Here is a 26,371-nt window from a genome sequence, read left to right as displayed (position 1 = left end):
CTATGAAGAGCATTAACTATCCCTCCCTCCAATCCTATTGAAAAGGCTCCGAAAAAAAAAACAGGGAGATGAGAGCAGCAAATCCCTTTTTTATTCCCCTCGTAGCGCTCAATAAGAGAAGAATGTGTTGCCTATCAGTCACCGAGGGGATCAAGTCTTCGGAACTGTCCCACGCGTTCAATGCGCCGTGCAAAGCATCACTGAGAGAGACAGAGTGAAGAGGACTGCAGCAGCAGCAGCAGCAGTAGCATCCTGCCCGGACACCTCACAGCACAGCAACCTGTCTCCACTCAAGAGCCATTTAAGTTAATTAGGACTTCCTTCTCTCACCTTTCAAGTCCTCTCCTCGGATTGTGGCGTGGTGAGTATATCCAACCTGCTCATTTTCAAAACTCAGAACTCAAAACTCAAGTTGATCATTAAGATAAAAGTGACACAGTATGTTTGCATGTTTGGAACAAGAAACAAAAGGTGTTGTATTTTCTTGTTTTTTTTGTTTTGTGTGTGTGTATATATATATATATATATATATATATATATATATATATATATATATATATATATATATATATATATATATATATATATATATATATATATATATCACCAAATAATGACATTCTCCTCCTCATTTTTGAACTGAAGCCACGATGAGGAGTCTGGCGCTGCTGTTAGGGGTGAAAGCCGCTTGCATCCTCTTGGTGTCTTCGCTCTCGGGCACAGGGGCAGTCAACAACAGCGGCCGGTGGTGGTGAGTTGAGCAGATACTGATGATGCACTAATCGCGTTATGCCACTGGAAAACCTCATCCGCAAAGTTAAGTGCCAGCTTATAGGAGCCCTCTGGAAAACAGGGCGTTTTATTGAGTTGCCACATTTCGTGCAGCTTGATCGAAATAATGTGTTAGTTTTGGAGCCGCTCGCAGCTTCTGTTTGAAAAAAAGAAAAAGAAAAAAAGGGCAACCATATAGGATTGATGCTTAATGCTTCCAGGTTGCTCTACGTGAGCGAAACAGCCCCAAAAAACATTTAGGGTGTTTTTTTCCAGTCTTTAATTTATTGTGCCTGCAGTGAAATTAACCACAGCACACAGTTTAACAATAAAATAATTACATAATAATTACAGCATTTTTATTTGCGGTTGATTTAATTCCCTCTCTCTCGCTTTCTCTCTGGCTCCTTTTTTGGACACTGCGGTTTGAACACGAGACAAGATTTTTCAGTCCAGTGTGGAATAAATTGAATATGGATTTAGAGGGGTTCTTTTTATTTGTTTTTTGTTTCTTGTTTTCCGGGGACACGTTGATCTAATACTGGATATAGTTAAGCGATCATAAACTTTGCGGCAACGGTACAGAATTTAGATTTTTAAAACCAAAATAAAACCGGATCTATAGCTTCGCACATTTTCTTGTTTTTAACAAAAAACTGTGGGTCAGGGGTTTGTTGAGGTAACGATTCAACAAACGGTTTTTGCGGTTTTATTAGATGGACAAGGTTTTCGCACAGTGGCAGTGCGCTTTCAAGCATTTGAAAGATCAGCTGGCATCCAAAAGACGCCTAGAAAGCACACACACACACACACACACACACACACACACACACACACACACACACACACACACACACACACACACACACACACACACACACACACACACACACCGGTGACTTTGGGAATTAAGAAAATATTCAGAAGATGAGATTATTATTTAAGTTCCCAGGCCTCTCACCGCACCACTGTCTGGGTCAAACCTCTAACAGGCCCAGGCTCGCCCGCTTTTCCGGATGATAATGCTGAACAGCAAAACGCCGCCAATACACGACACATGAATGAAAAATGTTGACACATAAACCACAGAAAATACCAAATAAAGTGGAAAATTACACAGCCTGTGTGCTGAAACGCCAAAAGTGTTCTAAAACCAGCGAAATGGGTGCATTTAAACCCCGTTCAGTGATCCAAGATTTGGATAAAGCTGAAGACGCACAGGTGCCACGTTTGGGCACAAATATGGACACGACACTTAAAAAAAAGAAAGAAAGAAAAAGCAACATCTCTCTCTCTCTCTATGCTATAGTAATAAATAATTACAGTTATTTGTTTCTATATGCTGTGGATGGATGACAGCATTTTTATAGCTTTTTAAATATTTGGCACAGAGGGGTGTTTAAAGGCCTATGTCTTAATGACATTTTGACAGAATGGACATATTTTTAGCTGAAGTTGCACCTTAAATCACATTTGGAGGAACCTTGTATGCTTATCTTTAATGTGATTTAACATATATGTAGGGAATCTTAACTGCCAAGCTAATAACATTAATTTGATACTACACAGATAAGAAATCTGTCAATTATTGTAATCCTTTATTATTATTATTATTATTATTATTATTATAACATAATGGATCCTGAGTATTTAGCAGACAAATGTGCTTACATATTCTAATTGTGAAACTGACAAGTAATCGCAGCCAGTCCAAGTTTTTATGAAGACATAAAAATAGCTTCATGTTATCTGCCAAGAGTGAAATATACACTGTTAGTCAGAGACAAAGTGTCTTCTCATGATCTTGGAACTGAATGTGAGACTCTGTTTATTACTTTAGCACATAATGAAAACTGTAATTTCAAAGGAGCAACACTCATTGGATGCCAAGAGCCATCAGTTAATGAGTTTAGAGGGTCACCTATAGAGCTTCATGCATGAACTGCCAGCTCCTTGACTCTGAATTCCCTTGTCCTTATGTTGCGCCAGGGGTATTGTCAATGTGGCTTCCTCGTCCAACCTCCTCACCAATTCCAAGAACGTGCAGTTGGTCCTGGACCCAAGCCTGGCCCTTCTGAGCCGTCGCCAGCGCCGGCTGATTCGGCAGAATCCTGGCATCTTGCATGCCATCGCCGCTGGACTGCACACTGCCATAAAGGAGTGCAAGTGGCAGTTCCGCAACCGCCGCTGGAACTGCCCGACCACCCACAGTCCAGCAGTTTTTGGCAAAATTGTCAATCGTGGTGAGCCCCTCTTGTCTTTCTCACCAGGAAATATTTGGACAATTTTGGACAGGATGTAACAGAATCGCTTGTACGCATTTGAAAGGCTTTGTCTGTAAATGATTTCCAGTTTTGGGCAAAAAAGAAAAAAAAAAGGCAAATATAAAGTCCAAAACGCTGGATATGGTTCTGATGGGAAGTTTTTGTGTTGTTTCTTCAGGTTGCCGAGAGACCGCATTTGTATTTGCCATTACCAGCGCAGGAGTGACCCACGCTGTGGCTCGTTCCTGCTCAGAGGGGGCCATTGAGACATGCACATGCGATTATCGCCGCCGAGGTCCTGGAGGACCAGACTGGCACTGGGGGGGCTGCAGTGACAATGTGGATTTTGGCCGGATGTTCAGCCGTGAGTTTGTGGACTCCAGTGAGAGGGGCAGAGATCTGCGCTACCTCACGAACCTGCACAATAACGAAGCCGGCAGGATGGTAAGACTTGCTTTACTCGTCTACTAAGACTGTTTGTCCGAGTTCTACTTGAAATGAATGTATTAATGAGTGAGATATCATGAGTAATCTTTAGTCTTCCTTTCTCAGACTGTGTCATCAGAGATGCGTCAGGAATGCAAGTGCCATGGCATGTCTGGCTCCTGCACAGTGCGCACCTGCTGGATGCGCCTGCCCAGCTTCCGCACAGTGGGAGACTTTCTTAAGGACCGGTTTGATGGCGCATCCAGAGTTGTTTATGCCAACAAGGGCAGCAACCGTGCCTCTCACCGAGCCGATCCACGCCATCTAGAGCCTGAAAACCCAGCTCACAAACCCCCTTCGTCTATGGATCTTGTCTATTATGAGAAATCACCCAACTTCTGCTCCTACAATGGCAAAACTGGCACTCTGGGAACATCGGGGAGAACGTGCAACAGCTCTTCTCCGGGCCTGGATGGCTGTGAGCTGCTATGCTGCGGACGTGGGTTTAAGTCCCGGACTGAGAGCGTGACTGAACGCTGCCACTGCACATTCCACTGGTGCTGTCATGTCAGTTGTCTGAACTGCACCAGTACAAGGACGTTACATCAGTGTCTATGATCAAATATGGGCACCTAGGCACACATGTGCTTTAAGATGTTAGGCTGAAGCTGGAAAAGGTTCAAGGCGGGTAAACTAATACAGGGAAATTCTGGCACAAAAATTCAATCAGTGTTTTTAAACTTAGGAGAAAGGGAAAGCACAAGTATGTGAACAGGGTATAGAAGGAGTGTATGTCTTACTCTTTATTACTTAACCTTAAGTAAATTAACACTACAACGATACTTGTAGAATGGGAATTGTCCCTCAAGTGTTTACATGCTAGATAAATAGGAGTAAATGGACAAAAGGATGTGGTGGAGAATTGATCGTTGTAACCAGGTACCACTAGGGCCTTGTTTCTCCCCAACAAAGGGCAGAAACTGGACACAATGTTTCACAGATGTTTCTGTGGCCACAGAGCCACAAACATATGCTCTCATAAACTGGCGAGGACCTCTAACAAGAGGAAGCTTATTTAAAAAAAAGAAAAAAAAGAAATCTGTGTTTTGTTTTCTCTTGCTGAAGTTTGGCGTCCCTCCCATGAAACTGGCTGAAGTTTATCTCCCTGGATGGGATATCTGTTCCATGCTTGTGTACTTAGGAATTGTATGCAACCCAACCACTTCTAGTTTCCCTGCCACATTTGCCCATTTTGTTTAGATTTCTCTAGATCTGAATTCACCTCAGCCACATGTACCACTCCAGCTTGCAACAGGATGGTCCTTATTGTACATGACTAGGAGCAGGGAGCACAGAAACCAAGTGAGTGAATCTTACTGAGGCAATGTAATTTGAATGTATTATCAATACACTGAATATCACGACGTGATTTAAGCAAATCTGAGGGATCAATAATGAAAATATCATAAAACACTAATAAAACAATGAATAGAAATGTGACCAATATACAAATTTCCCACAAATGCATGCAGGAAGGATTAAAATATTGCAGGTTAAAGTAGGCAAATGGTGCGTTGTTGGGGTTTTTTTTTTCAAGGTAGGTTGAATGAAAATATTTTAAAGAATACAGACTGAAAAAGAAACAAACTGTGTATCAGCTAAGAGGACCAAAATCTGTAAATATTAAAATATCTGATTATATTTATAAAGATGTCACTTGTATGTTTTCTAAATGATTTATGTGCCTGTCAGTGGCTGGAGAATATGCTATCAGTAGAGTCAGGTCAGAGGATGTTTTCATCGTTTGGCTCTTTCTATGTAGGTGTAACGTAGCGGGTTAAAAAAAAATACTCTTGATAGAAAAAGACTGTTATCACTTCTTTGCTTTTTTTCTGTAAAAAAAACACTCATGTTTGGTCATGCACTGAATATTTCCCTTTTTTTTTACTAGTGTAAATATATAAAATATTTATTTCTGAGGATTTTTATACTGTTCTAGAGAGTAAGAGAATACTTTTTTTTTTAGATTTTAATCAAAAGACTTAGGTTCCAGTTGGTTTTGTACTGTACGATAGAACAATAAAGTCTATATTTTCAATTAAGCTGCCCTTGTGAATGTGTCAACATTACAGCCATTATGTGTGTTGTGTTTGCTGTATTCGAGAGTGTTTTGACTATGGACCGAGCCAACATATAAGCCTGTCCCTGGGTGTCCTTTGCTTAATCCTATTACCACCACCAAAGCAGCCTCTTTCTCCAGCTCCACAAAACATCCCTGCATCTGTGCGACCAACCGAAGAGACAGACTGTTTATCTGCCCACATACCTTATTTTATACAGTATATGAGTTGCTTCATTTGCTTAAGGCCTGAAAGAAATATGAAAAACTTCAACACCTGGCAGTGTAGCTAACCACAGGAGTTTGGAAAGCGTGACACTTCTCAGTTCACCACAGAGAAGGAGCAATCAGGGTCATCCAGAAAGGGCAGAGTGGAGGAAAAGCAGTAACATGCAGGGACGAGAGTGCTTCTGAATTAGCATCGTATTACAGTGTAGATTTAACAGGGGTTCGTGGGCTTGTGGTATAAAATTAGAGAAAACATTATAAAAAATAAGAAGAGAATGGCTACAATATTACTTATCTGGAAGAACAGATCAGAGTGAACTGAAGTAAAAGCAAAGCAAATTCAGAAGTAAAGTGAGGAAATGTCTATAAATACAAAAAAACAACAAAAAACTAAGTGATTAGAAAAAATGTTGTTGACCTATACATAAGTAAAGCTCTGTCTTCTATCACTGGAAAACAGGGGTTAACACACCAGAACATGATATGGCTTACTGTGTAATAACTGACAAACTGAGAGAAAAGTCAGGAGCTGACGGAGTGAAAACACACGCAAAACGAGGCAAATCTGGCTGGAAAGAGAAATAATCAGCAATCATGGGCAGACAGAAACAATAGAAAGTAAAAGTGGTTGATTTTTTTTTTTTTTTTCAGAGTTCAAATCCCAGGCATGAGAGTGAGGTGGGAGAGTTGGTGGAGAGTGAAGTGGAGGGGGCGCTGCCTGTGGGAGTGCTAAGGAGTCAGTGATAATTAGCTCAATTAGTGACAAAGGCAGTGTAATAAATACCGACTTAGTGTCTGGGTCCCTGCTGGCCTCTCCCTGCGCAGCCTGCGATGTGGCTCTAGCCTGACGGACAATTCATTAAACTGACAAAATACCCCACCGTCCAGGCGTGACGCAGCGAGTTAGCCCCCTACAGGCCCAGCTCATTGTTCTAATTGTCTGGCCTGGAGTCACTTTGTGGCCGCCTCCTCTTTCACCCACCCCGCCTTCACACTCTGCCTTCAGAAAACCCATGGAGTTAATGCCACTACCTTACTCTGCAAGTAGGTGATCGGCAGGTTGGAAAAAAAAACAGTAAGAGTTCCTTGGGGTGGGGCTGCTGGGAGGGGGGGGCGGTGGGTAGGCAGTGGGATTAGCGAATGGAGGTTGCCTGGGAGTGCTGGGAGCAGCACTGATCGGAATGTAGGAGAGATGAGTCCAGAAGCTCGGATGTGGGACAAAGCGAGAGTTAATAAGGAAAGATTGAAGGGGCTGGCGACAATGGGCTGCCACCCGAGTCGAGATGAAATTGCTTCCGAGGATTATTGGGAGAGGGTGTGAGCGTTGTAGGGTTTTTGTGTGAGTATGAGTTTAGTTGGGTATTTGTGTGTTTGTGCTTCAGTGTGTGTGCAGGGGTAGGGGGAGCGCTGGATTGATGGCTGCCCCTCTGGTTGGGGAGCAGGGGACCAAGGAAGGCTAACCGGCTGTTCCCACAGTCTGTTCTGCTGTAGCCACCTTTGACACACGGAGCTGTCAGGCGGCAAGCAGGCAGCTATGGTGTATGGTATGGTGAGAGGGGCACAAACAAAAACAACAGCTCCACTACACAAAAGTCACTGGCTCTATGGAAGGCCAGTGGAGAAGCGCAGACTTGGAGGAGGGAAGGAGGACAGGAATGTGTGACAGGGAGGATTAAAAAAGAAAAAAAAAGAAATAGAGATGGTACAAAATTGTACGCTTGAGTCCCATTTTGGTTTTGGTTCCTGCCAGCTACTGTTTTGCCAATATCTGGAGATAATAATACCGCGCTGACATCCAGTCGCAGCCTGCTCATAAGTGAGATACGTGGTGCATCGAAACGTTAGTTCCTTTACACTTTGTTCCCGTGGCTTGCTCATGGTTACTTTTCACGTCGCTGTAAATTCGCTTTCTATTTTTATGAAGAAAAAAAAAATCTCTGGGTAGTATCATAACAGGCCACAGCAGCCTAAAGGGTGAAGGTTAATGGGGCAATTTTGCTAATTATGTAACTCGACAACGAGAATTAAAAAGCCACGCTGCCTGCAACTGACCTGACAGCCACGAGAACACGTGCACAAATCCAGCAAGCAGGTCACATGCAAGAAACATGGCATACTGAAGGCACAGCAGCTTCACATTAAAATTCCTGCTACAGCTAGGAAAAATGTTTGGCCTGTTGGGTGGAGTTGGCTGTTAATTCGAAGGCAGCATGATAAATAATTGGGGTGGGCCACGGCACTGAATGAAAGGCTGTTTACAGTGCTTGTGATTGACAGTGTGGTGTGGCATGAGTCTGGCACGCAGTAGTGATTTGATTTCTGTGCTCGCTCCATGTCTCATTGTAATCCTAGCATTCAATTATGGGTCAATTTGAAATTAATTTGGGGCATTGTTATTATAGGGACACCCATATCAAGCTTGTGTAATAATCCGAAGAATTGAGTTTGGTGCCATTAGGTGACCACAGGGGTATTATGTAACAAGATGTGCAATTACAGCTTCGTCACTCGGATATTAAATAAAGAACTCAGACTTGCAGAAAACTACCAAGTGGATTAATAGCGGTCAGTGTAGTGGCTCAAATTTACTCAGATTCAATTCAGGATTCTAGGAAGTGCTAAAAAAAAGAGCATGCGTGTGCGCATGTGTTAAGTTTGTGCACACAGTCGAGCCAGTGTGTGCGCGTGTGTGGGTGTGTGGATGGCAGCTGGGAGGCAGACACGGTCCAGGAGAAGAATCATCCCCTAGCAACTGACCTTTTCGCCAGATGGCAGCTCCGGAGTAACAGCCACCCAGCATCACAATGGCCGTGGCCTCCTAACATCTCCATCACTTCATCATCTTCTGGCCTTCCACAACCTGTCACACAGGAGAGGAGGGAAGGTTAGATTCACCCCAGCAGATATACAAGCTCGAGCGTCCTGTTTGTGCGTCTCCTCTCGCTTCAGTTCCAGAAAGTTCCAAAAGATCGCTTTGAGCCTGCGTTCGCTTGTTCCCATGTTTCTGGGGTGTGCGGTGGGCCAGTGGAAGGCATGAGAAGAGGACTGATTTAGGAGAGACACAGCGAACGCTCACTGCTGTCCGCAAACTTTCAGACACTCTCAAACCACTGTTTTCCGTTGTTGGGTTTTGTGCACAAAGTGAATCAGGGTGGGAATGTGGACAGACCACTCGACCATGGTGAGCAATCAGTATGATGTCTGTGGTCAGGCTCAGTGCCCCTATGGAGTGAGCTGGAGAACTAGCCCTGCAGTTAAGGTGGGAGGGATATAACTGTGCAGCATGTATATATATATATATATATTTATATACACACACACATATATGTGTGTGTGTATATAAAAGTGTATTGGGGTCTGTGTGTGTTTAATAGGCCAGCACTCTTCACACATGTATAAAAATGTTTTCAATTGCAGCCTCCTGCATGTGAACACACATGAATGAATGTGCTTGGGGTGATAATATATTTTGAGCTATCAACACGCTCACACGCATACGCACACTGCAGGGCCTCTGGATTGTCTTGGCTTGATGGCTTTTTCTCTGCTGGCCCATTTTTTGTTGATATTAAATTCTTTGCTAAACCTCAAAACTCCTGAGACGAAAACCTCACCACCATGGAACATCACCTCTAACTAAACACCAAAGTGTCCCTAAGTTCATCTAAACCACTGACGTCCAGCTTTAGGTACCATTTGAAATGCACAGGCAATGATTCTGTGAGAACCATTATGGAACAAGAAAAAGTAAAACTCTCTCGTTACACATCTGTGAATGGTTAACCTGGCAAAGCCAGATATGTGACAACAAACAGATAAAGTGCCATGTCAGACCGTGTCCCACTGAAATTAAGCGTTTCAGATGGAAAACTGTGCGTCAGAGCGCGACTTTAAACCGCGCCGTACTCCAGGGGAGACAATATGCTAGCAAACACTGTAAGAGCTCCCGTAAACAGAGCCGTAATGATAGGGAAAGACTTTGGGAAAGGACAACCAACAGTAGAATATGTTTACAGACATCTGACAATGTACGGGTACAGCGCAGCAACATTTCAGCTCTGAGATCCACATGAAACATGAGCACAAACTGTGGTGGAATCCATGTGACACAACATGAGCCTGTGCATAATTTCACCTGTCAGCATGGATGAAGCACACATTCGGTTAAATCAAACAGACAAGCCAGTGATAAACTTCACCGAGACGTGTCTGGCTACGCTGAACGTTAACACTTCTCCTCATCCGAACGTATCTTCGCGAAACTGTCCGCTGCTGGATTTCTTTTACTTGCCTAAGTGCGAGATCAAGGAAATCTGAGTGACCACAGCACGGATGGAGTAATTTACTGCTCTTCACTTAACCAGATGAGTCAGCTTGTTTTATTGTCTGCAGGCCATTGTCTGAGGCCCAGCATGGCCTCATTTGAATCAATAAACAACACTGAGACATTTTTGACGGCATGTGCTAATTATCTCTGTTCTAGTAATACTCGTGGGGACAAAAAGAAGAAGTGCCCTGCTTTTGGTTTTAATTCCGAGCTGTGTTTTACAGCGACAGTGGGCGAGCGCTCCAGCACTGACACAGCAGCAGAGGAATGTTTATTTGCTGCAGTTAGGAGCTGGATGGCTTGCAGGAACTATGACACATTCCTGTGTCACCGGCTATCCCGCTCACAGACACACGTTGACATTCACACATTGGTGCCCCATGTGTTCATTCACAGCTTCATACAGAGACATAGACACACACAGCTATTCCTTGCCATTGTGTTTTACCCACGTCAACAAAACGTGGCACCTCTGGGTTCTTAAAGCGTGCCCAGTCTGCATGCTCATTCACTTACTACTTAGTATGACATGCCTTACTAGGCCTAACACTTCCCCTGTGTGTAACAGAATGCATGTGTGGCAGTCGTACAGTGACTTGAAGATGAATTATTCACAGCTTACTTCAGCGCTACAGGGGACCGCTGCCCACAAAGTCTGCTAGCGTGCACGTGTTTGTGTTACGTGTATGTGTGCACTTTTGGTGTTTGTGTGGCTGGCTGAGCGCACCTCTCCATCTTTCCCTCTGCAGTCCTATCCATTATCCCCAGCATCTGGCAGCCAAAGCCTGTAAAGAAGACATTTCTCTTGGCAAGTGTTTTTTAAAGGCAGTGACACAGGGGACAGCCAACCACAGGAGCCACACATCTTCCAATCTACATTCATACTGAGAACTGCTTGCATAAGAGAACCGCCCCAGTCTCCTTCTCTTGCTCACTCGAAACAAACGCGCACACACACACACACACACACACACACACATTCTCTCATCGTGTCACACTTAAAACACACACAAGATACTACTCCCACCCGCTTCTGTCTCTCTGCAATATATTCACCCAACCTTTGAGGTCTAATCACTTCCAGAGCCACAGCTATCCTACAAAATGTGCCGGCAACCTTTCAATACTTTTTACACTCTGAAAAGGTCCTCGGGGGCTTTTAAATGCATATCATTTTATTGCTGATTGTAACGTGTGGCCCGGCTATTTGGTTTAGAGACATTGAATATCGCATCTTCGTGACATGCAATACCCAAGGTGCAAATTTAAATGAAGATAATTGAGCTTTAAATGTCATGGTTTGGCATGAAAGGCCCTGAACCAACAACGCCGTCTTGAATATTGAAAGAATAATTACACCCTGAGAACACCTGAATGTGACCTTGCTCGACACTCATCTGCTCCATAAACACATTCTTAGCATAAGTGAAATGGCACAATAAGAGCATTAATTAATACCACATGCATCTTGTCGCTTGTTGAGGGTACAGCTGCAGTGAGGAGCTTCTCTGAACAGCAAGCATGTGGGAAGACACTTTTGCTTTACTTGGCGCTAGTCGCAATGTTTTCTGGCATCTGGATCTTTTAGAACACAAATGGGTGTGTTAGCTTGATGGAATAATGATTCTGATTTTGATGGGCTACCAGCTACCCATCTTTCTTGCAAACAGATGATTCTGATCATAAATCTTCTGGGATAGAAACAGCTTTGTTTGACAGCAGCTTGATTCACTTTTTAGAAGATGGATGACTTGTGAAAACCTGCAAGTCAGGTGAATTGCTGTTTTCCCTACACACTAGCCTAAGTTTAAATCTGTGGAAGTGTACTTCCACGGAGACCTTGGAAAATAAATGTAAAGGCACATAAAGGAAGATAAACATATCCGCCTGAAGAAACTGAACCAGTACTCTTGACCTATCGTGTCTCTGAGGTGGTTCTGTGGATAGGACACTCTGTGATTGTGACAAAATAAAAGAAAAAAAACTTGATAGTTTTCTTATGAGTTGTTCAACGTGAATGCACAGATGTCAAATGTGACTGCTGATCACATCCTGGGTTAGAATACATGTCTGAACTAGTCTATGAACCTCTGCACTGAGGCCCAATTTGAGAAAGCTAAGAATAACATGTCTTTGTGCATGTCTTTTTTTAGTGCTGTGTATACACAGGTCATGTGTTATGACGAATGCTTTAAGACAGTAAGTGCCCTTAAGGAACAAAAGCCATTCTAATCATGTAAGCGTCAATGAGCTGTGCTGGCCTGGAAATTGATAAATGCTGCCACCTAGTGACGACATTTCCAAATTACAAGCTTTAATTTGGTTTGTTCAATTAACTTGATAATATTCTGATAATATAACTCGCCTGACACTTAAACTTGCTGGTACCAGGTTGGACCCCCGTTAACCTTTAGAACTACCTTAGATTTTCACAGCATAGATTCAACAGTGGAAAACTAAAGGCATTTTTGCCCATGTTGACTTGATAGCATCATGTCAATGAAGCTGTTGTTGACATGATGACAGAGATTTCCTGCACATCCATGTTGGCGATCTCCTGTTCCATCACATCCCAAAGATGCGCTATTGAACGTAGATCTGGTGACTCTAAAGCGTATTTGAGTACAGTGAGATGATTTGAACTTTAACATCTTATCCTACTTGAAGCAGCAATTAGAAGGTGGGTACAGTGTGGCCACAAAGGGATGGACGTAGTCAGCAACAACAAGGCTCATCAAGATTTTTCCAATCTTCTACCGTCCAATTTTGGCAGGTCCGTGTGAATTGTAGTCTCAGTTTCCTGTTCTTAGCTGACATGAGAGGCACATAGTGTGGTCTTCTGCTGCTGTAGCCCATCTACTTTTGCATTCAGAGATGCTCTTCTGCATAGATAGATAGAAAGCTATTTAATTTATCCTAAAAATTAATTTTAGTATAAATTGGATAGTCTAGTGTGAGGTAGGGCAGAATTTTATATACAACAGTGATCAATCTAGCAATGAATGCTTGGATTTGTAGTGCAAATGGTCATCATAAATAATATGTACTTTATACATCCCAGAAAGAGAACCAGGAAGGTTTGATACAGAAAGGTGTGTTCACCTGTCACAACCTGTTGTACAGCTTCACAGAGAACAGGTGGACTGGTTCTCTGAAGAATTCTTAATGGCAGCCAGGAAACATAAATCTGAGAGAGAGTAAGCTGCTGCCTCAGTAATGTGGAATGGAGTGGGTGTGGTGTGATGGAGAGCAGTTTGTTCAGTGACCTCCTGTCTCTCGCTGACTCAAACACCCCCAGATTCTGGTCAGTTATGATTCCAGTCTTGTTGATTAGTTTTTTCATCTGCTGGCATCTCTGGCACTGATGCTGCACCCACAGCAGACAGCAGTGAAACACTCACTACCACAGACTGGTGGAAGATCTCCAGTATCTTGTTTCACGCATTGAGCCTCCACAGAAAATAGAGTCTGGTCATCCTCTTCTTGTACACAGCATCACGGCTGGTCCTCCAGTCCACGTTGTCATTCAGTAAACTCCCAAATACCTGTAGCTGTCCACTGTTTCCACCTCATCAGCCACGTTTTTAATGGGCTTATTCACATTTTTTCCTCCAGAGAGCCAACCACCATCTCCTTCATCTTACAGACATTCAGAAGGAGACAGGACTGTCTCTATAGTGCTAACCAACTTAACCACAATGAAGTTAGCTATTAGCTAACAGAACAGTATCCAAAATGTCTTGATGACTGTGAAAAGAGCAGGCTAAAACAGACAAAGTGAAAACGTAAATAAATCAGTAGGATGACTTATTTAGCTGTAAACCATTCATATCTATTAAAAGAGGGGTTGTTAATTTAAACCTGAATTGCCCGAAGCTCCTTCTCCTTGGAGAGCTGCTACAGTCTGCACCAGCCGGCTATGCTAAGGTAAGCTAGTAACCTTCCTGGAAGCAGCTTTAAAACACAAAATGTCCCAAGTAGATCACGTTTTTTGCAGATAGTTAACACAAACTGTCTGCAAGGTATCTCCAAAACGAACTCACTCTGAGATCAGCTCAGTTGTATAAAGCAGAGATGTTTAGCTAGATAATAATTCATATTCAGCTGCACTGTCAAACAATAACAATAAAAGTAACAAAAATAAAGGTTAGACTAATTAATATTCGCATTTATATTAATTAATTAGTCATTGTAATGTTAACACAGATTAATTATGTGTTTGAATTATATATATTATATAAATAATGCAATTAGGGTTGCCAACCGTCCCTTAAAAAACGGAATCGTCCCGTATTTAGAAACAAAAGTACACGTCCCGTATTGAGCTAATAAGGGACGCACTTTGTCCCGTAATACAGTGAGAATCAAAAGTAGTCTATAAATGTTAATGGAATTAACGCTTTGTTTGAAAACATAATTCCCAGCCCCTCTCCTGCTTTGTGACCAATGAGCTGACAGCACACTTATGACAATTCGAGTATGACAATTCAGATTATCTCATTGGTCGAGGAAAGGTCGCTTGCGGAGAAAATACCGGAAGACAACAGATGACCACAACAACAAGCATGGCCAACAGGGAAACAAACGCCGACACTGCGGTGCACGTCTCGGATGACAGTACACCTAAAGCTGGGCAGACACTGCGATTTTTTTCAGTCACGTTATTCAGCTCCTGCTCAAACTGCACGATTGACTCGCAGGGATTAGAAGTTTGCAGGTCACGATGCAGGGTCTCACACTATACGGCCCGATGCTCTGATGCGACCTGAGTGCTCACACTGTGCCAACATAACATGAAGGTTATAACAGAAAATCTGTCGCTCGCTCTCTCTGTCTGTCTTTCACTCACACAGACACACCACCACCATCAACTTTGCTAAATTGCTAATGAAAAACATGATCAGGCAGCTGTGATTGAGCAGCAGTGTAAATCCAACTATTTTCACGGTTGTTGTGGTCGTGATAATTTTGTGATGCCACATCGAAAAGGCTCGGATGAGCTTTCCAAAGTTCTACAAGTGCCTCCATCACTTGTGTCCAGATCACACGCTGCACAGCCGTGCTGCGCCGTCTTTTTCACCGATGTTTACGTGTTTGCGCATGAGCAGTGTGAGCGGCTGTGGTGACACCCTCACGAGCGATTGATGATCGGGAGCTGGTCGTGAGGTGTTAATCGCTTCTCGTTACCCCACGTATACTACACGATGCACGATGAAGGCCAAAATCGGGCCGATCACCAAATCGGTCGCACGACTCAAAAATCGGCTCAAAATGGGCCAAAAATCGCACAGTGTGAGCCCAGCATTAGAGCAGCAATGTTTGTTCCCCTCAGAGAAAGAAAAGAAAAAAGGCTGCAAAAGTACAGGGAGGACTGGGAAAAGGAAAACACCTGGCTGGGAAAGTGCACGATAACACCTTTAAAGCGCACTGCACTGTGTGCCGGCGCACTTTTTCCATAGGCATGCTTCTAGTGGTGGGCACAAGAAGAACATGAGGGGCGTGACAGCTCGGGGAACCCTTAACCAATTTTTTGTCCACCAGGCCACGGCAGAAGCAGATATGATATGTAAACACTGGTTTGTTGTTTAAACCCTCTGGTTAAGGTTAAAATGGGCATGTGCGGTGAATATCAGCGCTATGTGGCCAGAAGTGTGATAATATCATTTATTTTGTGTAATAAACAACTGCAAGGATGGATGATTACAACAAATAGATGAATAATACATAAAAGTAATACATAGATGAATAATGATGATGAGTTAAGGTGCGTAATCATGGGAACAAGCGGGTTTACAAACAGGAGCAGCTGATTAGCTTTAGAAAAGCTGAAATAATACCTCAACTGAAGCCAATTGTACTAAATGCACTATATGTGCACTGTTACAAGAATATTTTTCGTTCTATTGCTTTCTATTAATTTATATAATTTTAAGTTAAGCAGGACAGAGTTCTTTTAAAGAAAGATTTACTTATATTCTCAAAAGTTAAGCATGACAGGCTTCTGTTTAAGAAAGAGACCTGTTTTACTGTGTTGATGTTGTCATTTTGAGCTAAAAATAAATGGCTAAATGATCATTTGTTTCCCATATGGTCATATCACAAAGAATATGCATCTGCTTAAATCAAATTCAAGTCAAATGGTTAAAAATAATTTCACACACACAAAAAAAGAGCTACCACACTGGGAAGGGTGAAGACAACTGGGTTGCCCGGCCCTGGCCACGAGGTGTCCCTTATTTATTTTTCAGGGAGTTGGCAACCCTAAATGCAATAGACAGCTGTAGTGATTTACTGGAAGTGTGTAAGGTGGGTAAAAACGTGATAAATAACCATAATAGAGAATCAAATGACAGTGCTGACTGAAAACTTCCTGTTGAAGACAGGTGGCATTTCTTTGTAAATTCACTATAAGGCAGAGTACTCGCTCAAGTATTGTAAGCAGACTGTTTTCTCAGAATTGTACTGCACACCACAGATATATGATGTTTTTCAGGTAATTTTCCATAAAGAGCTTGTGCACTGATGCACGGAAGCATTTTTGATGAAATCAAAACCATTTTTAAAGCATTCAAAATACTGCGCTTGGTTAGTGGACATGATGATGTAGTATTTATCTTTTCCATTTAAAAGCTGAAGATTACAAAACTAATGAGAGGAGAACTAAGAAGTGGTTTTGAACGGCACATGCAGTCAAGGGTTAAAGTGACAAGAACTCCACCTGTCAATAATGACACTCTGCACTCTTCTTCAACATAACAACTGCCTTCATCAGAGAGTTTATGGGTGCAATGACATTTGCCTTTTTTTGTTGTTCTGCTTTTATAGCAATATCCCTCAGTATATAGAGAGCGTTGCAGTTTTTATATAAAATAATAACTTATATTAACTGATATAACTTAATCAGTACACATCAGAGCATAATCTATTTAAGTTAAAAGATAACTTACCAACAATAAGTTCAAATCTTGTTTATTACTTTTAACATTAGTTTACAGAAAAACATCGATACAAAACATTAACTAAGGGATTATTTAATCCTTTGCATTTAAACATTTTTTGACACACATACTGATTGTTTGTGTCATGTTATTATTTGTATAGTTATAGTGTCGAGTTTGGCTTTTATTTAAGTAAAAATACTGTTTCAGTTACATGGAATTTGTATGTGCAAGCAGCCAAAAGAGATTTTCCTTCTGCAAAGGACAGAAAAGGTTAAAACTAACCTGAAACAGGAAAAGCAAAGAGCTGTGATATGGGCGCAAAGGTCACATGAGGAGAGAGCAGTAATGTTTAAGGTTATCCCTACTTAAACCTGCTGCAGGTGTGCTTTAAACAAAAACTACACTGCTTACTCTATGAAGGCAGAAAAAAAACTGAAAAAAGTGCCATGTATTGGATTTTAAATCTAAAATATTCAACTTTTTGTGTCATGTAGTAATATTAAAAACACGTGTTTGAGGGTTAATCTTCTCTGTAATGTACAATATAATGCACCTCCTGTGCTGCTAAACTAATAAAACATTACAATTATAATTATATACATAAATTATTGTTCTTTCTATCCACATGTTTTTGTAACACCTGGGTTAAACAATTTTAAGTGATGCTCGTGTTTGATGCTGATTAAAATTGATGGTGCTTTACAATCCGAACAGACTGATTTGTCCTTTTTCCCAAATTTTGAATGTTAACACTCTTCATCAGAGCTTGTGGCTTCTTGCAAGATGTCATATTGTATATTCTGTCATTTTCATCAGTCATTCAGTCAAGCTAAATGATCAGATTCCCTGCCAATAGTAGACCAATAAAATATTACCATTAGGCTAATACGTCTAAAAATGCCTAAAATTTAAAATGGAAACTTGTTGTGTATATTAAAATACAAAAAGGCAGGTATGACACATATTTCAGTATAATTGTTAAATGAATAACTCTACAGTTTCTCTTGATCAGTGTGTCTGAATAGTCGTCTGAGGCTACGACACCTGACCTGCAGAGCAACGACGTTCACCAAAAATGAGACTTTTTTTAAAAGTCAGCTTAAGACGTGTCTGTTTACTCGAGTACAATGTACTTGTAACCCGTTTGTACCAGTTCTGCTTAATGCATATTACATTTCTGCCTTTTCATTCCCGTATTTGTCGTAAATCCTCTTTTATTCATAATGCATATCTTTTTTCTTTTTTTTTGCTTTAAATTAGAGCAGTTTTTTTATTTGTTCCATGTTCTTTGTTTTTTCTTTCATCTCCCATCGTCTTCTTTTTATTGGATTATTTCTCTGAAAAACACTCTGTGGCTGTCTATGAGCGTTATAGAAATAATTATTGCGTGCATCCTTGGATAAATCTATAAAGCCATATCCTGTCAGTCACTGATAAAAATGTTTTTTGTTTTGTGTTGCATACTTCAGCTGCTCAGTTCTAGTCTGCTAGCTTTTGCTCAAATGTGACACCACGAAACACTTCAAAAGCTGGCTTTTAATTTATTTATTTTGAAGCATATGATAAAATTTAGTGCGATGTGAGAAATGCGTTTAAACAACCCAAACTCGCTGTCACAACATAGCCCATTATAGGGCATCTAGTTTTCAGCCCAGGTAGAGCAGACACCATATTTAACCTCTGGATCTGTTAAGCGATTGGAAATATTTAAGATCTACAACATCCAAACTCAGACATTGGAATGTCTTTGAAGAATGAAGGCATTTAGATAAAGCTCAGAAGTTTTGCAAAACGACATTGACGTAGTTAAATTAGTTAAATTAGCCTCCCACACAAACACCCATTAGAAATAATGAATTAAAGAATTCACATTACAATCTAATTGCATCAAACAATTCTGGAAAGCAACATTTCACCAGCGGATTGCGATTCACTCAAATGGTGAATACACGCCTCAGATTAACATTTAAACTGGTTAATACAAACATATGTAAATCGTGTCAAGTTAAATTGTATTAAAACTACACTGTACATATTCGCTAAATGTATTGTATATGTCTAATATAGTCTGAATTTGATTTGTATCCAAAAGAACACGGCTGTAATAGATAAAATATTAAACTCGCCACTAGAAAGGATAACGTGTATCTTTGTCATTTTGTAGTTCAAATCTGTATTGTAACATTATTGTTCAAGATTAAAAGAAGATATTCTTGAGAGGAAAAAAAATGTAAAAATCCCATTTACAATAAATGTAACTTTATTGACAGTAAAAAGTTTTTTAGAATATCGAGGGGCGAGGATTTGTAACTGCAAGAACATCTTTGAAAGCAACATGACTTCTTTTTTTTAAAATAATGAGGCAGTTGTACATCTTGAACTTTGAGGTAAAGTGTTTTGTCATGTTACATCATTCACAAAATATTGTATAACATTGAGTCCACACAAGGAGACAAAAACCCATGCCTCACTTTCACTTCTTGAAATTACTTCACATTTCAAAAATAATTCACAATTTAGATAAAAGCAGAAAATGACAAGCACACATGCTATATTCCATTCACACGCACACACACGTTTCTCTACTTATCAAACCAAGTGCATTTTTAGATTTACTTTTTTTCTCAAACAGTTTCAAGTACATTTTGCTTGCTATTAAAGGAAATCAAGTTAAAACTATGAAGCAGCAAACCCACAATAACAAGAATACTGAGTTTGGTCTCATTCATGTTCCCAATATTAACATTGTCAGATAACTCACCATACTGTAGCAATAAGGTATTTGGGTGCTATAAAGAAGCAGGAGGTAACATTTCATGGACTTGAGGAATATGCTGGATAAGTTTTGGAATATAGCTGATTAAATACACCAAGGCTGAAACAAACAACACTAAATAGATAACCACAAGTGACAACTGAACATATCCAAAGTGATTCATTGTTAATTATTTTTTAAATAATTTATTAACTCACTTATATTATGGAAACTGTCTAAAATCTCAGCTTTAACCGCTGAGTGCGAAACCACAAAAGGATGGTTTTAGTTGAACTGATATTTAATTATCAGTCACACAATGCAGCAAACTTGAGTGCAGACCGCTGTAGGACTCTGTAGAAGGCCGGCTTCGTTAGAAATATACTGGCGTTGCAAATTAGAGGACCAGTTGTTGTGAGTAATATGCGATTCATCAGTGCAGTCGAACAATCAAGAAAAAAAATTGTAAAAGCCATCAAGTGCTTCAGCAAAGATGTTCATATATAAGCAGGGAACCTAAAAGTGCAATCCTGTATAGGTATAGCACCCTGGGCTATCTCAGTCGGGCTCTTAATGTACACTGCATGGCTCATGGTCTGATCTGCACCAGTCTTCTAAGGCTCACTTTAAAATCCAAAGCCAACTACTTTTTAGCTATAATTCAGCCCTGAACTGCCATTTTTGAGTTCATTTCCTCTTCGATTTTCCTTTGAGTTGACTCCACAAACTGTTAAAACCATGCTGTAAACAATATGTATTCCTACAGCAGCGCACCACTGTAGGAGTTAAGGCAATCCCTTTCTGTGCTTTGTCTGTGACCAAAGCTCCTCCTGAACATAGAGGCACAAAGCTCTCAGTGCATATTAAGCGTACCTGACACAATTCACAAAATACCCTCCGCAGCAACAAAAATGAAGCTCTTAGTGCACGCTAAGCAATATATTTCTTAAAATGTACATGCCATGTTTTTCTTAACCGCATCTCCTAAAAGTGCTAACTACTCATAATCACTTATGAAAAGATGGCTAGTCAAGATTTTTGAGCACCAGACCCCCCTAATTTTTTTTTTCACTTAAGAGGAAATCCCCAAAGAAGGCACTTTTAAAGCAAAACCAGGGGTTTTGCAGTATGATTTGATATGGGAGTGCAATCAATCGTAATTTGTCTCTGCTAAACTTTGACTGGTGCAGTACTAAGTTTCTTCACTCGCGTCTGCCTTGGTACAATAAATTCTCTTACAATAAAATCACACAGGATTTAAAGCAACTGATCTGGTGCAGAACAAACGTGAGCCAACAACTTTATAGAGCAGCAGTCACCTCTCCTCATCCTGCCAGCGTCCCCTCTCCTCAGCCCACCTGGTGCTCTCCACGGCTGATGTGTGATGAGAACTCGTAGCGGTCCTGGCTGCGGTGGCCACAGATGTTGCATTCGAATGGCTGGCGGAAGCCGTGGCAGCCCATGTGGATGGTAAACATGACATGGTCCAGAAAGAGGATGCGGCAATGCCGACAGTGGAAGGAGCGCACCTGCCTGCCATCCCGGTCTAACACCTGCACAGTGTCCCTGGAAGAAATGGGCGAGCCAGGGCTCCTCTTTACTATGGTGGGGGGCACAGGACACGCTCTCTCCCACTCTGGGTCCAAGTCTTTGGCCTGGCTGGGGCTGGAAGTGGGATGGCTGCGGGGCAGTGCTGAGGTTTGGTAGTGGAGGTGGTGGTTGTTGGAGGTACTTGTCGGGGCAGCAGCCCTTGTGCTCTGCTCTTCTGCTGTGCTCTCTGTGTCTGTGGAGTCGGGGCAGCCGTTGGGTGAGGTGGTGTGGCTGTGTGCTGTTGGCTGGTCATCGCGGCCTTCACCTGCCTCCCGCACAGCCAGGCCAAGAGACATTGGTGCCAGCCCACCTCCGCCATGGGCCCGAGGGCCATGAGGGGTCACGTTGCTGCCGATGGAACCCATGACTGTGCGGAGCTCAGACAGGAAGGTGGGATGGAGCTGAGACAGAGCAGGCGACTCGTGGTTCTCACCTTTAACCCTGGCACAGTGTAGCTGTGAACCGGCCAGCACAGTTGAGTTGCCAACAGACTGTGAAGTCATGAGGTCTCCCTCTTTTTCAGAGCCAGACGACAATTCGTAAGGTGCTTCGAGTGGGTCAAGGTGCATGTGCTTTTCGCCTATGAAAAGAAGAAATATCGGTTGAAGCAAAGCGTGCCCCAAATTGTTAAAAAAAAGATATTTGACCAGCTGTCTTGGCACAACTGAATCCCAGTGTCTCCATTTGGCACAAGGATGTAAAACTGCTTAGCTCTTATGAAGCTAAAAATATATGTCACTTGTACTGTATAACATAACAAAGATATCAAACAGAATAAGAATAGGCTTACTAATATATTTCTACTTCTACTTCACTCAAAAAAAACTCACCCAAAAACTTCTGTGGCGTTGACCTCTTACGTTTCGTGATGCTTATAGCCAGTCGATCCACAAACTGGATTTTGTCATTGGTTGGCTGGAGTTCAGGTTTAATAGCTGTCCCCATATTTACTGACTCTTCACCTACGAACAGAAAACATCAGTCAAACATTAATCTATTGCCAAATTATGTGTAAGCTAGCATTTACAATATGCATGAAGTCAGAAATGAGTTAGTTTTATGTAACAATAGTGAGTTTTATGTTATATGCCATGTATTACCCTTTGCTGTCTGTGTGTTGACAACCGCCTTTTGGTCCAGACTCTTTTGATAAGTATGGCAGCGCTCCAGATGTTCCTCCAGTGTGCTTTGTTGCTTGTAGCTGCGGCTACAGTAGCTGCACTTGAAAGGTTTTCCCACCGTCGGAGAAGGAACTGTAATTCAAAGAAAAAAACATTATATTGATTTCATCTAGAATAGCTAATAAGTTGCCATAGCTGGTGGAACTTGTTGAATAAATATAGGACTAATTGTTGTTTATTTATTTATAGTTGGGGGAATTTTTTTGAATGAAAAAAAGGTTTGGATTTCCCCCCTGACTAGCAATTCCTGAAACTGACCTATGTTACTTGACAGAAAAAAACGCCTAAACCTTTACCGCAAGGTTCCACCCTAGTAAGCTGTCGGAAAGACTGACGTCAATTCACTGAAATCCAGTTTGTAATCATCTTTTCTTTGAAAATGAACCTTTTGAGACCTGAGGAGAGCGACCAAGACCTACTGTAACAAGACTGTATTTGAACACCTGTGAATATCTGTTCAAGAGCACCAGCAGGATTTCCTGTTTTGATACTGTTAAATGTCATATTCTGTCATGTGTTTTACAGAAAACTCTCATAAAGACCTATTTCCTCTGAGATAGAAAGAAGGGGGAAATGGACCTTTCTAATAGAGCTCCACTTTTACTGCTTACCTCTGTGTCACACATTGCACGTGTTCACGCTATGGAATCGTATTACTTTGCAGCAACAATAACTAAACAAGTACATTTGTGAAAAAATCTCTCCATGGACTGTATATGATGTGTTAGGTGCTGTTGTATGGCTATAAAAGCCCAGAGCTCTCAGCTGATTCTGGCTGTTCTCCATGCTATCCACCAGAGTTGTCTGGCCAGATTATGTATGTAGATTCCAAACTGTCCATATGTGATGTGAGTGTAGCACTTGACAATCTGGCTCAAGTGTTAAAGAAGAATAATTTTGCTGTTTGGGAGGTCACTCATTTACCTGCATGTGTGCGCAGATGTCCAGCCAGTGCATCTCTCCGACGGCAAGCGTAATTGCAAACGGGACATTTGAAAGGCTTCTCTCCTGAATGCAATTTAATGTGGCGCAACAGGTTTCCCTTCTGGGTGAAGGAAGCTCCACACTGGTTACACTGGAATGGTCGCTCCCCTGTGAACACATGGATGGAAAGAGGATGTGAGATGCAAATCCCACTGGGCATTGCACTCAACTGATACTTGTCTTTCATTTATTTAAAAACTGCCTTGCTGGGGGGGGTCCTTCTTTTTTTTCTTACCTGTGTGGCTACGCTTGTGCACCATCAGCACGTTAGGTCCAATGCAGATCATCCCGCACACCTCACACTGGAGCTTCCCATTGGGCAACCTGATAGGTCCTGGTGAAGCCGAATTTGGACTGGCCATCTCACTGTATATGCTTGCTAGGTCTCTTCCAGCCCCAGCGAACTCTGCACTGGCTTCTTCCATGGGGTCTCCCTGGTCATTATTCCCGCCGTCGATCCTCACAGCCTCTTTCTTCTCTGGCTGTGGAGCGCCATCACTGCACAACTCAACCTTGATGGAGTTTGCTTTGTAAAGAGAGAAGGAGAGGAAGAGATATATATTTACTTACTTATGTAACATGAAAAAGGTATTCTATACAACCGTATGGCTGCAATGTAACAAAGGAATGATAACTAACCACTAAGGGAGCGGTGTGGTGAGGACTGCTGACTGTTTGGAGATCTCGCAGAAGGGCCCTGCAGCCCGCCATAAAAATCCTGTTCTGTTGATGATTCTCCTCCATTACCTGAAATACAAATATGCCCACGTTATTAAAGTAAACATGAAAGTCTGTAGACAGCACACACCAGCGTACAGTAGTTTTTCCTTTATATCTACAATTACCTTGTGTGTATGAGCGTCCATTGCAGTCATCAGCATTCATTCTCTCACCAGATGCCTACAGAAATACAGTTTAAAGGCAGACTGTAAATACTATGGTTTGCCATTCATAGTTATACTTTCTGAATCAAACAGACTGAAATTGCACTCCTGTAAAAATTCTGTATCACACCTTGGATAATTATATAAAATGTACTTTTACACAACAGCCTGTTGCTTCAAGAATATGGTTCAAAAATAAATAAATAAATGTATGCTTTCTCTAATAAGTTCACTTAAAAAAATGACAAAGTATTATAGTAAACTTCAGGTCTCCCCTACGATGTCTGTATCCTTTCGATTCTTCTCCGCCAAGCAAATGACTATGAGAGGCTCCACATTTATGGCCAAGAGAGCTGAAGGAGGAGTTAAAGCTCGCAGAAGTAGAGAGGATAGCTGCCGAGGCTTTAACTATGAGGCATTCCAGTGTGCAACCACAACAAGACTATGTGCCTGATTTGATACTAACAGTGCACTGTATGTATATTAGATTACATTACAATGTTGAAGTTATACTGCATTATGCTGTATTACATTACATTATGTATGAGATACAACATAGTTACAATATTATTTTTTATTGATGGATCAAGTTTGTCAATTTGCACTTATTGTTTTTATTATGATGATGATGATGATGATGATGATGATGCAGTAGGCTGAATCTATGCCAGGCCTCCATAAAACGATTGTTACACAGCAAATAAAGTGAGGTATGCAGACTACACCAAGACCAGACTACACAGGCGTTGCTGAGTTACAGCGTCTTCAGACATACAGTAGCCTGTGCTCACTGTCATTGACCAGAATAGGCGATGCTGTAACGATGAACACAATTTCAAAGACGAGATAAGCAAAAGCACAAGACGTTCAAGGCTGCACCTTTTGCTCAAATGGATGACAGCAGTGGACAGAGGAGACTTTGGAGTGATCGTGGAGGGAGGGGGGCGGAGACAACACATCACAGGGAAAAAAAATTAATATCCTGTCATTGGCCGCGCATGGGGAGCAACAGGCGCTGATGCAGCCGGGAGACGCGCCAGTCACACCAGGGCACGGCGATTAAAAAAAACAAAAAAGAAATAAAAGAAAAAGAATAATAGAAAAAAATAAGGGACGCGCACCATTGCCGCCCCTTGCTTGACAAACCTTGCTGCCCCAACCCGAGCGACTATGTGCAATAAAAGATATTCCTGCATTTACAAATAACTGCCATGGCTCTCCACACGCAGGGTAGCTACTTGTTTTAGCTGCTCGCTGGATTTGCTTAGTTCTGACAACAATCGGCTCGCGGACGGTCGAGACAACAACGAGACACAACGGCAATTTGTTGCAAGAGTTGCGATTGTCCACATCCTCCGCATGAACGCGGCTGTCATCCAACACTGAGCACGTCAAAACTGGCCTGGGCTATACAATGTTTCTCATGAGCCGTTGCTATGGCACCCGACCACACGACAAATGGCATTCACCCTACCAACTACTAAAAAACATGCCGTACCTCCAAATTAACACCGACGGATGGTCTTACCAAGAGCCGCAGCGGAGTCCACGAGCCTTTTCCTTACCTGGCGACCGATCGGTGTTTTCCTTTAATTGTCTGAATAGCTGTTTGTTTTCCCAGGCGGCGACAGCATCTCCGGGATTTTTTTCTTTTTTTTTTCTTTCTTTCTTTTTTTTTTTTACCTGGGAATCGGAATCCCAAACAACTTCCGGGCCCATGCTGGGATACAGACCAAATAATTGTACAACAGAGCTCCTGAGTCGGTGATTGCCGAATTCATCGATGCGTGTCTTCTTTGCGGAGTTGTGGTCATAATGAGGGTGAAATGTGTGCTTTTAGATCATGTCGGACTCTGCACCGCAAATTGCTGCTGCGCATGAATATATTTTGTGAAATACTT

General features: G+C 41.8%; 2 protein-coding genes across 5 annotated transcripts; one reads left to right on the top strand and one right to left on the bottom strand.

The window, feature by feature from the left end:
- Positions 1 to 225: 225 nt before the first annotated feature.
- On the top strand, positions 226 to 5,563 carry wnt1 (wingless-type MMTV integration site family, member 1). Its single transcript, XM_026155257.2, has 5 exons — positions 226 to 361; positions 646 to 751; positions 2,761 to 3,014; positions 3,214 to 3,479; positions 3,588 to 5,563. The coding sequence occupies exons 2-5, from the start codon at positions 651 to 653 to the stop codon at positions 4,077 to 4,079; spliced, it is 1,113 nt and encodes a 370-aa protein (XP_026011042.1). The 5' UTR covers positions 226 to 361; positions 646 to 650; the 3' UTR covers positions 4,080 to 5,563.
- Positions 619 to 26,237, bottom strand: ikzf4 (IKAROS family zinc finger 4). 4 transcript variants are annotated; one of them, XR_013904004.1, is made up of 10 exons: positions 25,999 to 26,237; positions 24,432 to 24,486; positions 24,226 to 24,333; positions 23,822 to 24,112; positions 23,527 to 23,694; positions 22,522 to 22,674; positions 22,252 to 22,383; positions 21,151 to 22,001; positions 8,566 to 8,668; positions 619 to 1,559 (listed from the first exon to the last, which is right to left on the bottom strand). XR_013904004.1 is itself a non-coding variant. In XM_080294400.1 (8 exons), the coding sequence occupies exons 2-8, from the start codon at positions 24,469 to 24,471 to the stop codon at positions 21,181 to 21,183; spliced, it is 1,713 nt and encodes a 570-aa protein (XP_080150526.1). In that variant the 5' UTR covers positions 24,472 to 24,486; positions 25,969 to 26,237; the 3' UTR covers positions 19,319 to 21,180. The 4 variants fall into 4 exon arrangements, 3 of the variants coding, with proteins under 3 accessions (XP_080150526.1, XP_026011040.2, XP_080150527.1); XM_080294400.1 differs by lacking the exons at positions 619 to 1,559; positions 8,566 to 8,668 and having other exon boundaries at positions 19,319 to 22,001; positions 25,969 to 26,237; XM_026155255.2 differs by lacking the exons at positions 619 to 1,559; positions 8,566 to 8,668 and having other exon boundaries at positions 19,319 to 22,001.
- Between the last annotated feature and the right edge of the window lie 134 nt (positions 26,238 to 26,371).

The sequence above is a fragment of the Astatotilapia calliptera genome, chromosome 20, assembly GCF_964374335.1.
Source record: "Astatotilapia calliptera chromosome 20, fAstCal68.1, whole genome shotgun sequence".
NCBI lineage: Eukaryota > Metazoa > Chordata > Actinopteri > Cichliformes > Cichlidae > Astatotilapia > Astatotilapia calliptera.
Note: the sequence above shows the minus strand (reverse complement) of the source record. Positions and strands in the feature narration are given on the sequence as shown.

Excerpts from the sequence above, each read along its gene's own strand:
- wnt1 (XM_026155257.2), top strand. The coding sequence starts at position 651 with ATGAGGAGTCTGGCGCTGCTGTTAGGGGTGAAAGCCGCTTGCATCCTC. Across the intron at positions 752-2,760 it reads AACAACAGCGGCCGGTGGTG|GGGTATTGTCAATGTGGCTT; the intron begins GTGAGTTGAGCA and ends ATGTTGCGCCAG. Across the intron at positions 3,015-3,213 it reads TGGCAAAATTGTCAATCGTG|GTTGCCGAGAGACCGCATTT; the intron begins GTGAGCCCCTCT and ends TTGTTTCTTCAG.
- ikzf4 (XM_080294400.1), bottom strand. The coding sequence starts at position 24,471 with ATGAATGCTGATGACTGCAATGGACGCTCATACACACAAG. Across the intron at positions 22,675-23,526 it reads ACATCTGCGCACACATGCAG|TTCCTTCTCCGACGGTGGGA; the intron begins GTAAATGAGTGA and ends TTTGAATTACAG. Across the intron at positions 22,384-22,521 it reads CAACACACAGACAGCAAAGG|GTGAAGAGTCAGTAAATATG; the intron begins GTAATACATGGC and ends TTCTGTTCGTAG.